The 20,606-nt window shown below is 47.3% G+C and overlaps 6 protein-coding genes across 10 annotated transcripts; 3 read left to right on the top strand and 3 right to left on the bottom strand.

Annotated features, from left to right (window-relative positions):
• Window positions 1-19: 19 nt before the first annotated feature.
• LOC119552734 lies at window positions 20-2,727 on the top strand. The gene is made up of 2 exons (XM_037862493.1): window positions 20-180; window positions 273-2,727. The coding sequence occupies exon 2, from the start codon at window positions 278-280 to the stop codon at window positions 2,549-2,551; it is 2,274 nt and encodes a 757-aa protein (XP_037718421.1). The 5' UTR covers window positions 20-180; window positions 273-277; the 3' UTR covers window positions 2,552-2,727.
• A 535-nt stretch (window positions 2,728-3,262) lies between these two features.
• LOC119552733 (nucleolar protein dao-5) lies at window positions 3,263-6,608 on the bottom strand. 2 transcript variants are annotated; one of them, XM_037862492.1, is made up of 6 exons: window positions 5,326-6,608; window positions 4,791-5,272; window positions 4,044-4,723; window positions 3,773-3,983; window positions 3,564-3,710; window positions 3,263-3,507 (listed from the first exon to the last, which is right to left on the bottom strand). In XM_037862492.1, exons 1-6 carry the CDS (start codon window positions 6,479-6,481, stop codon window positions 3,355-3,357), a joined length of 2,829 nt encoding a protein of 942 aa, XP_037718420.1. In that variant the 5' UTR covers window positions 6,482-6,608; the 3' UTR covers window positions 3,263-3,354. The 2 variants fall into 2 exon arrangements, with proteins under 2 accessions (XP_037718420.1, XP_037718419.1); XM_037862491.1 differs by having other exon boundaries at window positions 4,044-4,726; window positions 5,326-6,607.
• A 645-nt stretch (window positions 6,609-7,253) lies between these two features.
• Window positions 7,254-9,645, top strand: LOC119552924 (protein ST7 homolog). Its single transcript, XM_037862865.1, has 2 exons — window positions 7,254-7,663; window positions 7,740-9,645. The coding sequence occupies exons 1-2, from the start codon at window positions 7,525-7,527 to the stop codon at window positions 9,212-9,214; spliced, it is 1,614 nt and encodes a 537-aa protein (XP_037718793.1). The 5' UTR covers window positions 7,254-7,524; the 3' UTR covers window positions 9,215-9,645.
• Window positions 9,646-9,677: 32 nt separating this feature from the next.
• On the bottom strand, window positions 9,678-16,911 carry LOC119552923. Its single transcript, XM_037862864.1, has 6 exons — window positions 16,808-16,911; window positions 16,638-16,744; window positions 15,793-16,580; window positions 10,776-15,681; window positions 10,258-10,713; window positions 9,678-10,105 (listed from the first exon to the last, which is right to left on the bottom strand). Exons 1-6 carry the CDS (start codon window positions 16,868-16,870, stop codon window positions 9,868-9,870), a joined length of 6,558 nt encoding a protein of 2,185 aa, XP_037718792.1. The 5' UTR covers window positions 16,871-16,911; the 3' UTR covers window positions 9,678-9,867.
• A 325-nt stretch (window positions 16,912-17,236) lies between these two features.
• LOC119555064 (hydroxyacylglutathione hydrolase, mitochondrial) lies at window positions 17,237-18,628 on the bottom strand. Of its 4 annotated transcripts, none has more exons than XM_037866270.1 (2): window positions 18,568-18,628; window positions 17,237-18,172 (listed from the first exon to the last, which is right to left on the bottom strand). In XM_037866270.1, exon 2 carries the CDS (start codon window positions 18,138-18,140, stop codon window positions 17,319-17,321), a length of 822 nt encoding a protein of 273 aa, XP_037722198.1. In that variant the 5' UTR covers window positions 18,141-18,172; window positions 18,568-18,628; the 3' UTR covers window positions 17,237-17,318. The 4 variants fall into 4 exon arrangements, with proteins under 4 accessions (XP_037722198.1, XP_037722196.1, XP_037722195.1 ...); XM_037866268.1 differs by lacking the exon at window positions 18,568-18,628 and adding an exon at window positions 18,428-18,561; XM_037866267.1 differs by lacking the exon at window positions 18,568-18,628 and adding an exon at window positions 18,317-18,558.
• A 622-nt stretch (window positions 18,629-19,250) lies between these two features.
• Window positions 19,251-20,399, top strand: LOC119554158. The gene has a single exon (XM_037864946.1). It carries the CDS (start codon window positions 19,301-19,303, stop codon window positions 20,312-20,314), a length of 1,014 nt encoding a protein of 337 aa, XP_037720874.1. The 5' UTR covers window positions 19,251-19,300; the 3' UTR covers window positions 20,315-20,399.
• The last annotated feature ends 207 nt before the right edge of the window (window positions 20,400-20,606 follow it).

Here is a 20,606-nt window from a genome sequence, read left to right as displayed (position 1 = left end):
TTATCGATAACAGCCGGGCCGTTGCGAATGGCAGTTGAACACGAATTTTAAAACGAAGAAAGCTTTTTCGAAGGGTGTTTTCGTACGCTGGAATTAATGTTTCGCCTAATCCAATAAAGATCAAAAGCAGTAGCTATGTGGATGTTAGATGCCAAAGCGTTTTTGAGCCAGTCAACAGAGGTGGGTATACCTGGGATTTCCCACTATTTGTCGGCTTATTTGCCTTTGAGTTTCGCCTGGAATGTATTGATTTTTCACCTGGTTTCTTGCAGCTACAATGCTACACACCGAATCCCTGCCCACCGCTGGCCACCAGGGCATCTATGCGCCACTAAGTCAGGCAATGAGCGATTCCGAATCCGACGAGGAGATCGAGATCCATAACGCCGCCAATCATCGCCAGAAATTGCAGCATAAACTTCAGCTAGCCCATCCAAATCCGCAGGAGCAGCTACAGGCCCAAAGGATACGCATTCCACCGAACACACTAGCCTTGAAGTCACCACATACACGAGCCCCACCCACCGCCACCAGGATTGTGACACGCAATCCGGCCGCGAATCCCCAGAAATTCCAACTGGAGGGCAGCAGCTACGCCACAAACATGCAGAATACCTTTCGTTCCGTCATGCTGAGCGACAATGGCGGAGTGGGCTCGGAGTTGTCGCAGTTCAACAGCGAGTTCGACTCGAATGCTGATAATGTGGCCATTTTGGGTGGCAATCAGGCTGGCGAGGATTCCGCCAAACGGACACCCATGTCGCCGGCCAGGAAGTGCTGTTTCATAGGCAGCCTAGTGCTGTGCTTCCTGGCCGTCGTATCCTTTGTGTGGCTAGTGCCCTGCGGCAATCCCGACGGCACAGGATCCTGTCCAGCCGTTGTGGATCGCATCAAGACCCACAACTGGTTTAACAACTACACAAAGGCGGAGCTGAAAGGGGGAGTCAATGTGGTCGGCGGTCTGAGGGCCTGGGAGAACAACCTGATTTTCATGTACCGCGGCGATGCCTTCTTTCCGGAAACCCGACCTGGCAACGAGCGGCGCAATGGCATCATCTGCTTGATTGGCTCCTCGGGAGCAGTGGCCTGGTTTGTGGAGATGGTGGATGAGCCCGTGGCCCTGGACTGCACCCTCGTCGATGTGGACGGCAATGGGAAATCAGATTGCTTGGTACTTGATGAATACGGCGAGCTGGGAGCCATTAATCCCGTTTCAGGAGAATGGCTCTGGTGGTTCAAGGAGCGCTCAGCCCGCAAAGTGGATGCCTATGACTTCCCCGTCATCCTGCCTGACCTGGACGCAGATGGAGTCCTGGACATGCTGCTCGTGACCAGTTTGTCCCTGGAGGAGCGCACCAAATCGTTGGCCCAACTGAAACACGATTCCCACGGACAGCTAGAAGCACGCAATGTGCTGCGCTTGCTCTCAGGCAGGAATGGGGCACCCATTGGCGATGGCTTCCCCATCCACGACTGCGACAGCTTGAACAACGTTAAGCTGGAGGCGGGCAATGTAAGCTTCTCCTGCCAGCGGGTCAATGGCACGGAGCAGCAGCGTTCCAAGAGCCTGGCGGAGCTCTATGCCCTGATCACCAACAAATCCGTTGTGGGCCAGAGGCTGGCCAGCTCGAAGATCTCCCAGCATAGAAATCACGGTCAGCGGCGGGAGCTAGATGCCCAGAGGAACATCTATTCCTTGAGCGGACGCGAACTGGTGGTGGAGAATCGTGGACGCTGTCCGGAGGATTGCAATGTAACCTTTGTCCTAAGCGAAGTCCGCGATGGCAAGCCACATGTGGTGGAGAATTTCATCAAGAGCGGGATGTACGGCATGGTCCCCACCCAGTGGCACTTCAAGAACACCAAAAAACAGATGTCCGGCTTCGTGATGAAGTTCTGGAAATGGCATGGCCTGGTTAAGCCCTCAAAACAGACCTCCGCCAGCAGCAATAGCAACAATGTCCAGAAAAGTGGCAGCAACAATCACACCAAGAACATGAATGCGATCAAGGATAAGGAGAAGGCTCAGGCCAAGAAACAGCAGCAGCAGCAACGGTTGAGGAAGAAGAGGAGCTTGACCAAGACGGAGGACTACCCGTTCCCATCACACCAGGAGGAGTTCGATATATTTGAGCACCTAAAGCAGAAGAGGGAAACATTTGGAGTGCCCTCTAAAAACCAGACCAAATCCAGTGCTATCTCCTCCGGCGGCAGCTACAAAATGAACATGATCACGGAGAGCGTGCTTCTTGTGCTGTTTGTGGGCGCAGATACTCACATCGAGAACACCTCGCAGAGCAACATCATTCAGTTCTGCCGCCACGACCGCAAGGAGATGGTGTGCCAGCCGGATCTCAACAACCAGGACCACTCGATGCTCATTGCCGATCTGGACCAAGATGGATCTCAGGAGCTGGTCACCTACATGTCCACCTTCGTGCATCCCGAGGATCAGCCGTTCAGCGAATGGAAGTTGCTGACCTACGTGCGATTGTTGCGTCTCCAGGCGGAGCTGCCCGCCTACTACGAGAAGGACGAGAGCCACAACTAGGCGGGCATTCCACGATCCGCATCAGGATCCGGAGTAGGGTTATAGTGCATTTAGCCAGCCGGAAGAGCGCTGTCGAACACGAGTAGCAGTTTAACTAGTTGCATGCATTACATTGTACATTATTAAAACCTTTTCTAGACTCCCATAAATCAGTAAATAAATCTTTAATGAAATTATTCATGGGAGAATTTGAGAAAATATGGGTGTTTAGTGTTCTCTTAGTTTATATTTATTGATTTTCAACAGTTTCCTTCATATTACACAAATTATATTGCTAGAAAAATCTTATAATTTATCAATTGGATAAAAAATAAATGATCAGGGATTTTCATATGATATAAAACCAAAGATCAAGCTTTGGTACAATGCGTTTTCAAGAGCCCAAGGGAATGCTTTAACATTCAAAACATGTCGCAAAGGATGACCAGGATTGGGATTTATTCAGGATTCGTAAAGTTTTCCAACAGTCATAAACTTCTCTTTGATTTAGAACAGTAATTCCCGAGGAAAGCACGTTTTATTCTACGTCCTTAGTTCCGAAGTATTTTATAACCAATTTAACATTCCTTCTGTTTTAAATTTTCATACAATTTACACAGCGCGTCTACTGTACATTAAGATACAAAATATTACAGTTGTGTTATGTGGGTGAGTGTAAAAAAATTCTTAGGGCGATGGTCTAGTAGTTCAGAATAAAACTCCTAAAGGGACTCAACTAAATGTAGGTTTTTAATTGTTAAATGTTTGTTTATGTGAATTGCTCTACCACTGCATATGGTATACAATATTTCTTATTCTATGCTCTAGAAGTCAACGTCGCTAAGGTAGCTTTTGAAATTAGCCCAGCAATTGGGAGCCAACCACTGTTCGGCTATGACCTTCAGTTCCTCATCCAAACGCGGAAAATTAGCCGCATTGGTGGCCGAGTGGTTGAGTTTTTTCAGCGAGCCATACATCTGAGGGATATGGGATATTAGCATATGATTAGAAATAGCTCAAGGATGGGGCTTACCTTCGCAGAGTTAGTGGATATTTGTTTGGCTATGGCCAAAGCCTCGTTGCTAACGTTGCGGGCCTTGCAGATCTTGTCAACGAAACTGTGCGGTCCCAAAAGTTCCGGTGCGAACAGTCTTTCACCCAACAGAAACAAACGCGAATGCTACAGGAAGTATATATATGCGTTTAGAAAGATTCACCTTGTAGAAGTTGATGGCTATTTACCACTTGACTGGACACCTTTCCGTGGCCATGCCACAGAGCATAGCCCTCGGGCAGCTGATCCAACTTGGCATAGTTAGTCTCAAATGAGCAATCATCGGCGGCCACCACGTAGTCTGCAAAAGGCAGCTGCATGACGCCCAGATTAATCAGGTTGCCAACAATGCCCGCCACCAAGGGCTTGGGAAATGTGGCCAAAGTGCGCAGATAGGTTCTGAAAACAATTGTAGGACTTAATAACAGTTTGGTTCGGGAGTATCTTGCTGTTACTTACTTTAGAGCTACGGACAGCCGACTAGCGCCTTCCCTGCGCTTCTCCAGCGATCCCTGCACCAGTTCCTGGCAATCGATGCCCTGGCAAAACTGCGGACCTTCAACGGTTAGCAGCACTGTGTTGAACTCGCTTTTGCGGGCAACGCTGATCAGCGTGTCGTTTAACTGCTCCAACAGCTGGGTGCTGTAAGTGTGTCCGGACTTTCCGTGATGCGTGTGAATCACCAGGTGAGCCACCTTGTTCACCTTGTGCAAGACCACCAACTCACTCCCACTGTTCGCCTTCATATCGTTGGCCAGCGTGTGCGAGGAGGCATCCTCGCCGCCCTTTTGGTTTGTCTTGTTAATTGGCTTCAGGAACTTGAAGGAAGGATCGGAGCCCTCGGCTGCATCGTCCGACAGATTGGCTGCTCCCGACTTATTGTCCAGCGAATTCCGGCTAACGGAGGCATTGCTGGAGTATGAGCTGTTGGAGCGCCGACGCACGATCATGGATTCCTCGCTGGCGCGCTGCTTATACACATAGTCCCAGGAGTCGGAGGCGCGTGGCTTGCTGGCGGATGTGTTGGCGGTGGTCTTGGTGAAAACGGAATCTGAAGCGCCAGGAGTTCGCTTGGTGGCCGGATGTGCCGACTCCTTTTTGGGCGGCGATGGATCCGCTGCTGCACGGAATGCCTGATTCTGCTGTTGAAAAAATAAATATTAGATAATAATTTTAATGAAAAGAGTTCACAGAAGAAGTACTCACCCTTCCGGTTATGGTCATGGCTCGTTTGCGCATCAGCGGCTTGTTGGACACCTCTCCGCCGCTCATCTCCCGCTGCTCGTGTTCCACTGCGTGAATCATGTTAGCCGCCCCCTCGTCGCCCATCAGGCGATCGATTTCAGAGACCTTCTTCTTTTTCTGGACTCCTCCATTGGCCAGACCTGCGTTCGGAGTTTGCGAGCGCCGCTTAACAGGAGAGGCACTCCGCTCTTTTCCGCCAACTGGAGTGCCAGCCTTAGAGATCCGTACAGTGGGAGTTGCTGCCCGTTTTTTTGGTGCCACCTCTTTCTTGATGGGCGCGTTGGGGGAAATGCTTTTGACAGTCGTTTTTGGTGCTTGTGGTGCTGGAGAAGACGCCTTAGCCGGTGCCTTCGCGGTGGCATACTGCGCAAATGACTTTTTCGACTCAGGCACATCCGGATCCCATATAATCTTTCTCTTAATTACACGCATGCGCTTAAAGCCTAGAAATATAGCTTTTTAAATGAAGTTAACTTAGAGTGGATAGTGTTTTTACCCGTGGTGGGCTCTTCGGTTTCAATGGGAGTTGACACAGTGACTGCTGCTGGCTTGGGTTTCTCCACTGTTGGACTCGTTGAGGCCGCCAACTGTTTTTGGCTCACGGGCTTTAGCATTACTTTAACGCTGCTGATCTTGTTGTTGAGCAAAATGGGCGAGTTTAGACTGGTTTTGGTAGGGGATGTAATCTTTTTTAGGGGCAAAGATACAGGTGACTTCTTGGGGACCAGTTGCGCCGGTGGCAGGGCTATCACTTCCGTTACCAATCCAGACGTAGATGTGGGCTTGTCCTCCTCAGAGTCGTAGTCGTCCCAATCGTCGTTCAATGAGGTGACAATGTCCTTTGGCTTGACCACAGGCGGCGGCTCCTTGCGGCGCGGCTTGGGCTTGAGGCCGGCCATCTGCTCAAGGGCCACGGCTCTGGCTTGCTCCGGGGAAAGCTTATGCTTTGGAATAGAAGGTCTCTTCGGCTCCACGTCGGCGGCGGATGCCTGAGGCTTGCTGGGCTTGGACACAGGCACTTTGGGACTGGCTTTTCGAGTGGATGACTCCCCCTCGTCGTCGTCTATCTCCATGATCTCAAACTGCCCTTCGCCCTCGATGGTGACACCAACATCGACTTCCTCTTTCACGCTGTCCAGCTCGGAGAGAGCCTTCTCCAGGGAGCACTTGTCCTCGCCGGAAGGTTGCTCATGACTGGTGTCTGTGCCCTTGAGCAGGGCAATCAGATCCACTTCCTCCAAGGGGGATTCGCTGATCTGGCCGTTGCCCGAGGGATCGTGGCCATCTTCGAGGAGTGGGGACCCACCGGCCAGGTCCTCACCTCCCAGGCGGGCCTCCAAGCCACCATTATCAGCTCCGCCACTGGGAGTAGCGGAATTAGCAGCTTCGGAGGCCGCATCCGGAGGTCGAATGTGGTGCAGCTTGGCTATCTCCTGCTCCAGCGAGCTCAGTTCATCCAGGCCTGCGCCCTCGTCTGAGCCGTTGAGATTTGCCAGCTCATCCTCCAAATCAGTGGGACCCGCACTTTTTGGAAGTGCTTCCAACGCCGATGTTTTGGGTTCTGCGCTCTCACATTTTTCAACTTCCCGAGCAGGCTCCTCCGTTTGGAGTGGCTCCGGTGTTTGCACTTCGGTGTCCGTCACCTGCTCCATTATTCCACTGCCCTCTGATGGCTTTCCGTTCAACAGGAGCTCCAAGTTGGGGCTTTATGTGCTCGTTTCAATCAAATTAGCCTAATACAAAAAAAAATGCACTTGCTGCAAAGCGGCCATTTTTTAGTGGTGCGCAGGTCAGAAAGCGTCTATCGATAGGTGTGCCACTATCGGCACTGGAAAGGTAGCCAGTTTGACATATGCAAATATATATTAAAACTGAATTATTTATATAAAATATAATATATATATAGTCAAATATGATGGAGAAAGTAGTTTTTAAATATTTGTTTTATAAAATTCTTAATATTTCTCTATCTTTTCTTGACTGCTATGCCTATAATCAAAACTATCACAAGCAAAATGAGCTATTAATCGTTAAACTGATGGAATTGTAATAATTAGTAGACATGTTTTTCGCATACTTATAAACATGGCTGTTCCTTTTTATTTACTACTCGTTATAGATATGACGTGGCCAGCACAATGATAAAAAATTCAGTGACATATATCACATCATATCATAAAATGTGAAAAATATATAGCAAAAATGCATTCGAATTGACATCCATTATTATTTGTATGTGTTTTTCGTGTGAAAAGCTTTTTATACCAAGTGAAAAGTACAAAATATTTGGAATTTTTTAAAATGGTTTCCTGCCATTTTTTAAGAGTGGCCATAAATCACGTCGGTAATTCGATTTGTCGTGTTGCGATGATTCCCTGCCGAACATCGATGCTATCGATGTTTTGAAATAATCGATGACACCGATGCCAACATCGATGTCTCTCCACCCCCCTTTCGAATACTTGATGGAAAAAAGTCTCATCTGCAACAAGGATTCGCGCAAGGATAGCGCCAGGAAAGGCAACCGTTAATTGATCCAACCCCTCGGCGGCGGTCAGTGCGAGTGCACAGAGTATCCGCAAACCCGCAGCCACGAGCGCATCCCGGCGAGCGGCAAAATCCGGACAGAGCAGGGGCAGAAGCGAAACGAGCGTCGAATACAGAACTTCGCAGGCAGGGGGCAGCAGGCAGCAGGATGTGGGACTCGTCCATGTTTCTCAGCACTCTGACGCCCAAGTTCTACGTGGCGCTCACAGGGACCTCCAGTCTGATCTCGGGCCTGATCCTAATCTTCGAGTGGTGGTATTTCCGCAAGTACGGCACTTCCTTCATAGGTGAGTAGTGTTCGTCGAGCTGCATTCCCACCCCCTTGGTTAATTTTGATTTCCCTTGCCTGTCCTCGTTCCGCAGAGCAAGTCTCCATCAACCACATTAGTCCCTGGATAAACGGCAGCGATGGCCAGTCGGAGTCTAGCAATGGCAGTGGCAGCAGCAGCAGCAGTGGCTCCAGCAGCAGCAGTAATGGCGGAGCAGGCGGAGGAGGATCTGGGGGGGCTGGCGCATCGGCCGGTGGCAGTGCCACCACCAGCACGGGCACACAAATGCCCGAGTGCAAGGTCTGGCGGAACCCCCTGAATCTCTTTCGTGGCGCTGAATACCAGAGATTCTTTTGGGCCACCAGCAAGGAACCGTTGACCTACTACGACATGAACTTGAGTGCCCAGGATCATCAGACCTTTTTCACCTGCGAGGGCGATGCTCGCAAGGAGGAGTACGAGATCATGCAGACGGCCTGGCGCGAACGCAATCCCATGCAGCGCATCAAATCGGCACACAGTGCACTGGAAATCAATGCGGAATGTGCGCCAGCCTACATACTGTTGGCCGAGGAGGAGGCCATGACCATTATGGAGGCGGAGAAGATCCTGAAGACAGCTCTGAAAGTGGCCGAGATCAACTACCGCAAGTCGCAGGCAACCCAGCATCAGGGCGCCATAGCGGATGGCATGCATCGGCGGGACACCAATGTGCTGATCTACATCAAGCGGCGGCTGGCCATGTGCGCCCGCAAGCTGGGCAAGCTGAAGGAGGCGGCCAAGATGTTTCGCGATCTCACCAAGGAGATACCCTCGATCATGAGTGTACTCAACATACACGAGAATCTGATCGAGACTCTGCTGGAGATGCAGGCCTATGCCGATTGCCATGCCATTCTGGCCAAGTACGACGACATCTCGCTGCCCAAATCGGCGACCATCTGCTATACGGCTGCTCTGCTGAAGGCGCGTGCCGTGGCTGACAAGTTCTCGCCGGACATTGCATCCAAGCGGGGCCTTAGTCCGGCGGAAATGAGCGCCGTGGAGGCCATTCATCGGGCGGTGGAGTTCAATCCGCATGTGCCCAAGTATCTGCTGGAGACAAAGCGTCTGATCCTGCCGCCAGAGCACATCTTGAAGCGTGGCGATTCGGAGGCACTGGCCTATGCGTTCTTCCATCTAAAGCACTGGAAGCAGGTGGAGGGGGCCCTCAATCTGCTGCACTGCACCTGGGAGGGCACGTTTCGCATGCTGCCGTATCCGCTGGAGCGCGGCCATCTCTTCTATCCATATCCCACGTGCACCGAGTGCGCGGATCGCGAACTGCTGCCGGCGTTCCACGAGGTGTCCGTTTATCCCAAGAAGGAGCTGCCCTTCTTCATCCTGTTCACGGCGGGACTGTGCTCCATAACCGCCCTTCTGGCCTTGGCCACCCACCAGTATCCGGAGCCGATGGGCCACCTGGCACAGACCGTACTTACCTGGATTTCGTATCCATTTCAGTTGCTCAAGGAGCGCATCGAGGCGTTCTGGCCGTGCAATCTGCTGCAGCAGTTGTCGCGCGTCTAAACTGGAGGTCACGTAGTCCTCCACTTTCCACCCTCGAATGACGTCTCACACACAAACACACACTCACACAAAACAAGGAACACCACACATACTCACACGCATCCATCTCCATCTGGTTAAGAAACCAGCGGGCGGCAAGCCACAAAAACCACTCAAAACACACCCTAAATGCATAACATGAATATATATATATATATATATATTAAAACGTATATATATTTTGGATCTTAATATGTCTGTGTTGTCTTCGTGAAATAAACATAAACAAAGCAAAAGCAAACAAACACGCACTCAGCTTCCAAGTGATCCGGATGAACGAAACGAATTTTCAGCAGCCACGCAAGAGGAAACTAAATTATTCTTAAGTTTTATTATTATTTTAATTATTGTAAACGAGTACGAGGAGCCAGTAAACTAAAATGCAGAAATTATCCCTCATTTCTATTTATTTATATCATTTATTTTTGCTATATTTGGGGTTTCTTAAGAACCTTAACTTTTAAAGTCTATCAAACTGGTAGTAACATATTTGAGTAGTTGAAAGCCCGACGGATGGCTGTTATATATTGGTATATATTTGGTAAAAAGAACGTATTTATTTTAAATTTATACAAGTAGCAAAATAAGGTGTTCTAAATATACATTCTACATATTTATTTTTTAAGGTACTGCTCGGGGTTGGTAAGAAATGCTTCCAGGAAGGCAATTCCCTTTGGCAGATACTGAATGTTTTCATTGAAAAGATGCAGTTCGGGGCGCAGAATGTCCATGAAGGACACTTCCTCGATATTTGAAACTTCAATAACGAAACTCGTCTTCTCCAGACGCACAAGCGGTTCGTCTTCTATGCATTTCCGCACAATCTTTTTTACAATCGTACGATTCGCTTCTCTGAAATAGAAAAGTGGAATAAAAGATTAATAAAATAATACAGAGTTTTTTTATAAGATTTTAAAGTATTATTTTCAAGCTCGATTCTAAACGGTTCATCGGAAACCGATAGGAAAAAATTCCAATAAGTATTAATCAAAAAAGCTGCTCACCTTAGGAGCCTCGCCCTCTTCTCCGTTAAAACGGTCAGAAGACTGTGGAACGTTTGCTTGATCTCCACAACTTTCTGATCAATATGTTTGAGGAACTTTAGAAAAGCTGTCTCATCACTGCCTTCGATGGCATCAATAAGATTGAGCGGCAACCTGAGACTCAGTTGAAAGTTTAAAAGGTGCTCGCCCGATGTCCAGTGTTCCTTTCGAGTGATCACCTCGTTGTCCAACTCAATGAAGCACACACTAATGGCAGACTCTCCCGCCATGTCCTCGATTTTGTAGTTGACTACAATTCGAAACGTGGTTAGCAGGCGGTGGTAAAATATCATTTGCTGGGATATCTTGCGTTGGAAGTCACAGATCCAGTTTGGCTGCTGCTCGGCCAGCAAACATTTGAGGCGTTCAAAGAAGGATTCCGTGGGCCTGTCTATGGCCTTCGGTGGACCAACTCGTCTATTTAAAAGAAAAATAATTTAATTAAAAGTTTAAAATTTAACATAATGTTCGGTACTTACATCTTGCACAGATCCAAAAGCGTCGCTTTGTCCCAAGGGGTTGGCTCGTCCTCTACTCTCGATTGATCCATTGAATCGTCTGTTTCGTGGCACCTTGACATGCGGTTCTGCTCCTCGAGCTCCCAGTACAGGTTGACCTCCTTCATTGTGGGTTTCTGCCTAATGATGCTCAACCGCTGTTGTTGCCGTGAGAAGTCCCATAGTTTCTTGTGAGGCAGGACGAAGGAGTCGTTACTTAGCTTCGTTTCGCTTAAGGATTGATTGCAATTTGTGCACTTCTTGCAGGAGCGGCTGCTGCCGGCAATAACCACTGGCTGATCCTCACACAGTTCCGTTTTTGGTGGATGCTCCTCCTGGCACTCCTCCTCCTCCTCCACACCCTCATCGTCCGTTTCCTCGGCCAGCGTGGAAACCAGGCTGAGCCGCACGTTGTCTATCTCAATGGATGGCTCCTTCTGCTCCCCATCCACATCCTGAGCGCCTGCAAAGGTGGTGGTGTTCCCGGTCAGGTTGATGAATTTCAAGTTCGTGGCAGCATAGCTCCTAAAAGTTCTTTCGTTGGAGCTGCCACTCTCCCTTTCGCTAGATCTGCGCTGCATCTCTTTCTGCTGCTGAAAGTAATTGGTCACATCCGAGATAGTTATGGGCTTATCATCCAGATCTGTGTTATATACCAACTTTGTTGACAACTCCAGCATGTCTAGAGAGCTCTTTTTATTCAACTCAGTCATGGCAGGATGAAAATCTCTTACTGCCTGCACCGACGCGTCCATTGGATTTACCGTGAAGGTCCTGCGGCATTTACTTGTGCCTGCCTCCAACATTGGTTTTGTCGTCCCCCAGGCACCTTCCTGCTCCTCCTCCATTGTAATTTCCATGTTGCTATCCGTTAACAGATGTGTATGCCGTTTCTTGGACTCTGGAAGATTGGGTGTGAGATGGAAGGGCAGGCGCTTCAGCGCGGCGTGGCGCAATGGAGTTCCAATCCCGGAGGCATCCGCCACCAATTCCATCTGCTGCTGCTGATACGTGGAAAATTGTTTTCTCTGCGAGGTTACAAGCTTTTTTTCGGAAACCGGTATCTTGCTTATCTCTTCCTGATCCTCGAACTCAGTCAAGGACATTCCGGGCGTGTAGGTTGTGAATTGACTGATTCTTGACAATATCCTGGTATTGGGCACGGGGGTGATTAGCATGGTTTGAAGGGCTTTAGCTTTGGAAGGAACCGCTCCCTCTTCCCTTTCCAAGGAGTTGCCAAACACAGTTTCCTTGAGACCATTTAACACACCTTTTTTTGGTTTTTCAGGAAGTTGTTTCTCATTTGTGGGGTAATTTTGTCCTGGTACTTCCTCATCTTCATCCATGGGTTCTGATAAAAGCAAAGTATGTCTTTTGGAGGCCTGGGCTGTAGGAATCGCGTCCTTTTCAATTTCAATGGATTGGGCGCGGACAAGAGTATTTCTTGTCTTCCTTGATTCATCAATACATTTGAAATTCTCATCCCCGGAAAAATGCTTTGAATTTACATCAAGTGGAGGGGGTACACTTGCCTTATCGGATTCTGCCGAGGGCAGCGTAATTCCTGTCACATTTTTGGTTTCTTGATAGTTACCACATGAAATATCATCCTCCTCAATGGGTTCCGGAATAAGCAAAGTTTGTCTCGATTTGGAAGACGTATAGCCTCTAGAGTGGCTCGTATTTTTTTTTTGCAAATTATACCCACTGTTGTTATTGCTCTTGCTTTTATTATAGAAACTAGTATCTTCTTCAATGGGTTCTGCCATAAGAAGCGTCTTTCTGTGCTTGGATGTCTGCGGCCCTAGGGAATTTTCCCCCGTTCCGGCTACAAAGTCTTCCTGAATGGGTTCATGGGTGAGCAGAGTATTTCTTGGCTTCGGGTGATGTTGGCTCTTATAATGATTTCTTGGTTTGACAGGCTCAGAATCTTCCTCTATGGGCTCCGCCATTACAAGGGTGAGTCTTGATTTAGAAGATCGATTCTTAGATGATTGGTCAGTAAGTCTGGATTCTTGCAATGACTGTTCCATAGCATTTTGCATTGGGTTAGGGAGCTCCAAGTCCTCTTCTATTGGTTCAGCATTAATAAGCGTCTGACGCCTCGTTTGGCCATTCACTTTAGTTCTCATCTCCTGCATAGATTCCTCGACAAAATGGGAGACCATGTGATTTTTTGGCTTTTTATGAATTTCCTCATCTTCCTCTATGGGTTCGGCCACAAGGAGAGTTTGACGAGGTTTGGATGGCTGGACAGGTTTTTTAGATTCAATTTCCGTAGTGGATTCTTCCATAAACTTAGTGCGGTTTGACATTAACCTACACGGTTCATTATTGTTAGGCATCGACTTATTTATTTCCTCATCTTCCCCTATGGGTTCGGCCACATGAAGAGTTTGACGAGGTTTGGATGACTTGACGGGTTTTTCAGATTCAATTTCCATAATGGACTCTTCCATAAACTTCGTGCGATTTGACATTAACTTAAACGGTTCATTATTGTTAGCCATAGACTTATATATTTCCTCATCTTCCTCTATGGGTTCGGCCACATGAAGAGTTTGACGAGGTTTGGATGACTTGACGGGTTTTTCAGATTCAATTTCCATAATGGACTCTTCCATAAACTTCGTGCGATTTGACATTAACTTAGACGGTTTATTATTGTTATCCATAGACTTATATATTTCCTCATCTTCCTCTATGGACTCTGCCGTAAGGATAGTTTGGCGAGATTTGGATGGCCGACTATCGCTTTTAATTGTCATTTCTCCAAAAGATTCTTCCATTAACTTAGTATTTCTTGACTTATAATGAGAATGGTCATTTTTATGAGCGATAGACTTATGAGCATCTCCTATGGATTCCGACATTTGAAGAGTCGATCTCGATCTTAGGGACCTATTAGAAGTTGTGTTTTTATGTCCCACTTCGGATAGCGGTTCCTTAGTTTGACCCTTAGATTTTAGCTCAGTCACATCTTCATCTATTGGATCTGACATGAGAAGAGTTCGACTTGCTTTGTAAGTGGGGGAATTCGCCTTATTAGTTGGCACCTTATTATCAGTATGACTATCCATGAATACGCTAAAGGATTCAGGTCGTGGCTGTTCTACATCTTCTTCAATGGGTTCTGACATGATGAGCGTATGCCTTGGCTTCGGTCTATGCTGCCCAACTGAATTATCATCCTTTTCGGGTGCAAAATCCTGCTCAACAGGCTCGTGGAGAAGAAGAGTGCTTCTTGATTTCAAGCGGGACTGCTCTCGGCACTGAATGGATGCAACTTGTTCTTCTTCAATGGGCTCAGACATTATAAGAGTGTGCCTTGATTTTTGTCGCTGCGGTGCAGTTGATTTATCAAAAGTTTTTCGCAATACTATTGACTTATTCTTGAGCTGCGGAATGCACTTATCCTCGCCAATGGGTTCTGATGAAGTAAGAGTTTGTCTGGATTTCGCTGCAAAAGGATCTTCTAAGAACGGATCCTCTTCCATGGGTTCCTCTAACAGAAGAGTTTGCCTAGCATTTGATTTCTTTCCTTGATTCGACAAGATGTTCTTAACTGGGAATATTTTATCTTCTGGCTCATTTTTTTTATTGAACATTTCTTCTTCCATGGGTTCCTCTAACAGTAGAGTTTGCCTGGCTTTGGATTTCTTTTCTTGATGCGGAAAGGTTTTCGTAGGTAAAAGCCTGTCTGGGATGACTTCCTCCTCTTCCAGAGGTTCCGCCAAGTGAAGTGTTTTTCTTTTCGAATTAAAAACAGGTGGATCTATCATATCACTACCCTCATCCATGGGTTCCTCTAATAACATAGTTTGTCTCGGCTTGGATTTGATTTCATTGGGGGAAATATTTGTTAGAGGAAATATTTCGCTTCCTTTGACTTCCTCTTCTTCCAAAGGCTCTGCTAAGTAAAGAGTGTGATTCTTTTTGGATTGGACATTAACGGCAGGAGCAGATGTGGGTTCCAAATGTAGATCCTTGCAAGGACTGGTGATGTCCATGCTTTCCTGCATCAAAAGGGTCTCCCTGCGCTTGGTTTTAGTACAAGCCCAAACGGTGCCCTTCCTAGCGTTCTCCTGACTAATTGTAGATTTTTCATAGACAGTCTTCTCCGTGGTCACCGCAATCTCTTTCCTCAGATGCATAGACTTGGTGGCTTCCTGATCCATGGATTCATTGAGATGTAAAGTGCGACGTGGGGGAACGGCTTTCACACCCGAAATAGCAGGCAACTCTAACTGATCCTGCTGCATTTCCTCAGCCTTGCAAACAGTCTGTCGAGGCTTGGAGCTCGGAATTGGATGGAAGCTCTGACTGTTTATGGGGTATTCTAAATTCAACTCGGAATTGTCATAGGTTGTCTCCCGTCTCGTAGAGTTCTTGGAGTTATTTCTCGACTGAGTCTCATCGCCCAATTTCGCATGAGCCAAGAAATTTGTGTTGTCCAGCATCATCTCATCCGCCTGGGAGAATCGATATTTCCGCTTATCATCCATCACCTTTAGTTTATCATTCTCCTTTCGATTTGGACTTGTTGGCGCCGGCGACATCATCATATTCTCGCTGAAATTCAATGTTGCCCGTGGCTTTATGCTTCTTATATCCTTCCGCGGACTATTATCTTCCCCTTCCAGACCTTGCCAAAAACGATTTTTCGTTGTCTTCCGATCTGTTGTGGGCGTTTTTGGACCATTTGGAAACAACTGGATTTTTCCCGCCTCCAGCTCATCGTTCAGTTGGCGAAAATTGAGTTTCTTGCTAATGTTTTTCCCCGAGATCATGTCGAATGGTATGAGCATGGACTCATCCTTGATGAAGTTGATGGTGCTATTGTTGCTCTCAAAGGAGTTCGACGGCGAGCGATCCCGGTTCTCGGAAACTGAAAAATAAAGCAGTGCATGTTAATCGAATATTTGAAGTTGGTTCTTTAAACATTCTTTTCAAATATAGTCATGCAAATATGTGTAAAAAAGAAATACATAGAACTAACCATTTAAAGGGCAATCGAAGGATATATCAACTGGTCCATGTTGGGTTTTATTCTTGGTCTCCCTTGCCGCCTCCTCTATATCCATGAAAAGCGGTTTCTGCAGCGGAGTCTTCTTCTCCTTCTTGGTAAACTCGCGCATTTCCCGCATCATGCTGTCGTCTTCCAGATCCATGAAACTCTGTTGGGCTGGAGGAGGAGGAGCAGGAGCGGCAACAGGAGTAGGAGCAGGAACAGCTGTGGAAGCAGAAACAGCGGGAGCGGGTGCAGGAGCCGGAACAGCGAATCCCAATGGCGTGATGTCCATAAAGGAGTCGCTTATGCCCTTGGCTACCGGGGTATTCACACTTTTTCCCCTTTCGATTGGTGGCTGTTCGAACGAGGGATCCTCTAAATTGCTGGTTTGGCTTTGGATGCGGGTAATCAGCGATTGCGACATCAGATCGTAGGTCTTGTCCATCGCCCGGTGATCGTAGAGGCTGCTCTGCAGCACCTTTCGCTCCTCGGAGGACAGACAGATGGAGGTGATGTTGCTGGCGTTCCGCAATGATGAGATCCTCGTCTCGCCGGGCAGCATGGTGACATCCACGCTGGTCTGCAGATTAAGGATGGAGTCGGTGACGCTTCGTTCATGATGGCCTGGCAAAGGAACGTTCTCCTTGTCTTGTGAAACGCTCGATAGTGGTCCTGATCCTGCTACGGATCTGGATCCCGTGCTGTCCTCCGCATTGTGTTCGGACACCTCGTACGAGTCGTCCCAGTTGTTGGTCTCCTTGGTGTTGACAAATTCCCTATATACAGGGGGTCGTATCAACTTTATAGGATATGGATTCCCATACTGTACTTACCTCACGAACTTCTTGCCACTGAAACTGATGCGTCGCTTGATTTGTTGTTTGACCGTCGCTTGATTTGTTGTTGTGGCATCATCTTCCACAGGCGCCGCCTTGCGCAACTGCAAATATGTTCAAGTAACTATTAGTAAGCTCACTGCATTGATTTTTGTGCAAAAACCCACGGAACTTCGGCGTTTGTTTGCATTCATGGCGCTGTTAAATTTGTTTTTAGTTTGAAATCCCATTGGACAGACGCCGCCATTTTTGTGTGAACGGCAAAACCGGGCTGCCAGATCGTTGGCAGAGCATTTCGAAAAATACTAGAAAATAAAATACTAACGCTTACAACGATCTTTGCGGATAAGCTAAGGCCGTTGAAATTCAAATGTATACAACTTATTTATATGAATATTTAAAAGCAGCTTTGTTAAAAATTAAAGTTTACATTAACAACAAATTGAATACAAGAAATAAAAAAATTATAAAATACCTAAGTTTTTAAATTCGATTTGGAAACATTACATATAATGTAATTTTCTTTGGCATAACTTTGCAATTTGATTGAAAAATAAATAAAATAAATAAAAAAATAAAATAATAAAAACGAAGTCTGCACTTCACAAACACCGTTAATTTTATTAACCATTAAATCCAATATTAAATCACATGTTTCAAAATCATTAAGAGAAAGGATTAGGCCTTGAAGTTATCCTTCTCCTTGCGCAGCTTGCCCATGGTGACGATGGGATCGGTGGCTCCGCCGGCGTGCTTTTGCACCGTGGCCTCGTGGACGCGCATGAAGGGATTCCAGGACTTCTCCTCGCCAATGGTCGAGGGAACAGTGGGATCCTGCGAGGCGCGTCGGTGCTTGGCCCACTCGATCCTCTGCTGGATGACCTCGTTGTCCGGCTCCACGTGCCGGGCGAAGCTCATGTTCTGCAGCGTGTACTCGTGGCCGCAGAACACCTTTGTGCCATCGGGCAGGGCGGAGAGCTTGGTGCAGAGGGCCTCGTACATTTCCTCGGGAGTGCCCTCAAAGAAGCGTCCGCATCCGCCCTGGAAAAGAGTGTCACCGGTGAAGACGGCTCCCTCACCGCCACTGCCGTCCTGCGCTGTGACATGGTAGCAAATGTGCCCGGTGGTGTGGCACGGCGTGGACAGACACTTGACATTGAGGCTGCCAATGGTGATGGTATCATCCTGCTGGACCTTCTGGCTCAAGGCGCCAATCCTGTCATCGCCGCCATACACGTCCAGCTGCTTGCCATCCCACAGCTTGACCAACTTCTCATTGCCGCCGGCATGGTCCCAGTGATGGTGGGTGGTCAGCACCTTGCTGAGGGTCAGCTGCTCCTCCTGCACCGTCTTGATGACCAGTTCCGGCTCCACGGGATCCACGACGGCCGCCTCGCGCGTCTTTGTGTCCACAATCAGATACATATAGTTGTCCTGCAGGGCCGGCAGGATCTTGATCTCCATGCCCTCCAGCTTCACGTCCTCCAATGTGCTATGCATGCCTCTCAGTCCGACTTTGCGCAGTTTTTGCACTGAAATGAGATAGCATTTTGACATTTAGATTGACAAATAACAAGAAAAAAACGGCCAACGGGCAACGGGCAACAGGCAACGATAAATGGAAATGCAGCGGGGGAGAAGAGATTAGATTAAACACATATGTACGGATAGATTACGGTTGACGAGACTTGGACGGACGGGCACAGCCAGAAATCGTCTTCGCATTGCTCCAAAACCAGGGGAATCCGCTTGAGGAATCCGCAGCAATCGCAGACTGCCGGACGAACCTCTGAAGTAGGTGGCGGTCAATTGGGTCTCCACTGTGGTGGCCACGCTGCGCCAGGCTCCGGCGAACATTCCGGCTGCTTTTGATTTCTAGATTTGGCTAAAAGGCGTGTAATATGAATTAATTATGGCCCCAAATTACAGTTTTTCTATTTTTTTCCGGATAATCAGGAGTGACCGTTTGTGAACCGCTTAAAAATATCATTGACGAAGGGCACTTAAATATACCAGAAATATACTGCATTGGCTGAGAACTTTGATATATTCTTAGCACAGCTTCAACCCAATTAGGGTGTTTACTAAACTGTTAATTTCCTGAATTTTTCAGTTTCAACTGTTTTTGTATAAACTTATAAGTAGATACAATCTAATTGCCAATTTAAAGAAAAAACCCTTATTTTAAAAATAGAAAAGAGTGTTTCCCTTTCACAAAAATATTGGGTTTAAATATTTTAAGGATCAAAGACCATATTCTATATACATACTATCAAGATAATTATGTATAACTGAGTATTTTTTAATATACACTTTTTATATTTATCGCAACCATCTTTATTAGCTTTCTTTAGCCCAACTTAGTTCTTGCTTCAGGATTACGATATATTATAGTCAAGTGCTTTTTGGAGGATCTAGAGATCTTCATATTTGTTTGTAAAACCCTATATCTTAAATACATCAAATAAATTGCAAATACTCTAGATCAAGAGAATAACATCATTGTTCGGGATAACCTTTGGCTGAATTCATGAGATCAACGGAGCACAACTTGAAACAACAAATCTAATATATTTAATCATTTTCCAAGGAAACTTTCCGAAATAAATGTCAGTTGGATTTGACCGAGTATGAACAATAGTTAAGAACATCAAATTGCAATGTCGGAGTCAACCGATCCCCACTGCTCCACCTCCAAGTCCAACCTGATCAAAGTGAGCCACGTGGGCGTTACGGCCAAGATGCAATCCCCGCTGAAGAAGATACTGCCCCGGATGAGCTTCTCCAGCGATTCGGATGCGTACCAGAACAGTCAGACGCAGTACAACGTGTTTAAGGATGCGAGGCGTGGCGAGGCGACCGAGTCCACTGCTTCCGGTAGCTCCCCGCACACCCTATACGAGATGCACGCAGAACCGGAAAAGAGTATGCTGAATCAGTCGAAGATCAGGCCTCACAGGATCGAGTTCCAGCGTTACTCCAAGAGGCGTCCCCATGTGATTGTGCCAACAAAATCGGCACCCAAGGTAAAGAGACGTTCCAAGTCAAACAAAGCCTCGCAGGTGCCGAAACATAAAGGAGGTTTCCTGGCCCGTTTGGTCGAATCGCTGGACAAGATGTGCCAGTGCCAGCCGCCGAACCAGAAATCCATTATCGACGATCTGCCAGAGCCTCAGTGGAATCGCAAGGAGGCCAGCCGGCACACCTGCATCGGGATCTATCCCTTCGAGCACGGATGCGCCGATTATCTGAGCACCACGGACACCCATCCGAAGATCAATTCCATTGTCCTGGCTGATCGGGCCACCACCTATGCCACCCACTTCTGGGCGGAACTCTTTGGTTTGCTCCACATCGCGGTGGCCTTTGTGGTCGCCTTCATCCTGCAGAGCTATCGATTCGTTCTGTACTCCCTGGTGAACACCCTGCTCGTGGGACTGCTCCACATGACCTCGGACTACATGCTGAAACCCTTCCTGACCATGCTCTTCAATGGCTTCCTCCAGCCGCCTTTGATTTTCCTGTACAACATCTTGTGCTCCGTGAGGGACATCCTCGAACCGGTGGCCAATACCCTGAATAACTTCATGAAACCACTGGCCACCGTGGGAGGTAGTTTACGAATGGTGGATGTCAACTACCGCCAGATCCATAAGCTGGCCAAGGATGTTTGAGTTATGATCTTGTTACTTAGTTAAATTTATATTGTTTGGTTTTTGTTTTGTTCTCTTGTTAAATTAAAATAAATGTTTTAACTTAGTTCTTTAAATTGTACATTGATTCATAGTTCCGAACGGACATAGATGAGTAGTACACTGAGAAAAAAATGTAGTACTTTGTGCTTGAACCTAGTATTTTCGGTGTCAAAACTTCGCCAAGCATGGAAAATACAGAACCCGAGAACAAAATACTATTTTCGAGCTCGAATTTTCAAGACCGAAAATACTAGATTTAAGAACCTTTCGG

The sequence above is a fragment of the Drosophila subpulchrella genome, chromosome 3L, assembly GCF_014743375.2.
Source record: "Drosophila subpulchrella strain 33 F10 #4 breed RU33 chromosome 3L, RU_Dsub_v1.1 Primary Assembly, whole genome shotgun sequence".
Classification (NCBI taxonomy): Eukaryota; Metazoa; Arthropoda; class Insecta; order Diptera; family Drosophilidae; genus Drosophila; species Drosophila subpulchrella.
This window is presented reverse-complemented; position numbering and strand designations above follow the sequence as displayed.

Bases quoted from the DNA above. Each gene is read 5' to 3' on its own strand.
- LOC119552734 (XM_037862493.1), top strand. From the start codon at position 278: ATGCTACACACCGAATCCCTGCCCACCGCTGGCCACCAGGGCATCTAT.
- LOC119552733 (XM_037862491.1), bottom strand. From the start codon at position 6,481: ATGGAGCAGGTGACGGACACCGAAGTGCAAACACCGGAGCCACTCCAA. The intron at 3,711-3,772 runs GTAAATAGCCAT...TACTTCCTGTAG, and splicing joins GAAAGGTGTCCAGTCAAGTG to CATTCGCGTTTGTTTCTGTT. The intron at 3,508-3,563 runs GTAAGCCCCATC...CATATCCCTCAG, and splicing joins TATCCACTAACTCTGCGAAG to ATGTATGGCTCGCTGAAAAA.
- LOC119552924 (XM_037862865.1), top strand. From the start codon at position 7,525: ATGTGGGACTCGTCCATGTTTCTCAGCACTCTGACGCCCAAGTTCTAC. The intron at 7,664-7,739 runs GTGAGTAGTGTT...CTCGTTCCGCAG, and splicing joins GTACGGCACTTCCTTCATAG to AGCAAGTCTCCATCAACCAC.
- LOC119552923 (XM_037862864.1), bottom strand. From the start codon at position 16,870: ATGGGATTTCAAACTAAAAACAAATTTAACAGCGCCATGAATGCAAAC. The intron at 16,581-16,637 runs GTAAGTACAGTA...CCCTGTATATAG, and splicing joins AGTGGCAAGAAGTTCGTGAG to GGAATTTGTCAACACCAAGG. The intron at 10,714-10,775 runs GTAAGTACCGAA...TCTTTTAAATAG, and splicing joins CTTTTGGATCTGTGCAAGAT to ACGAGTTGGTCCACCGAAGG.
- LOC119555064 (XM_037866267.1), bottom strand. From the start codon at position 18,497: ATGTTCGCCGGAGCCTGGCGCAGCGTGGCCACCACAGTGGAGACCCAA. The intron at 18,173-18,316 runs GTAATCTATCCG...ATCTCATTTCAG, and splicing joins CCGTCCAAGTCTCGTCAACC to TGCAAAAACTGCGCAAAGTC.
- LOC119554158 (XM_037864946.1), top strand. From the start codon at position 19,301: ATGTCGGAGTCAACCGATCCCCACTGCTCCACCTCCAAGTCCAACCTG.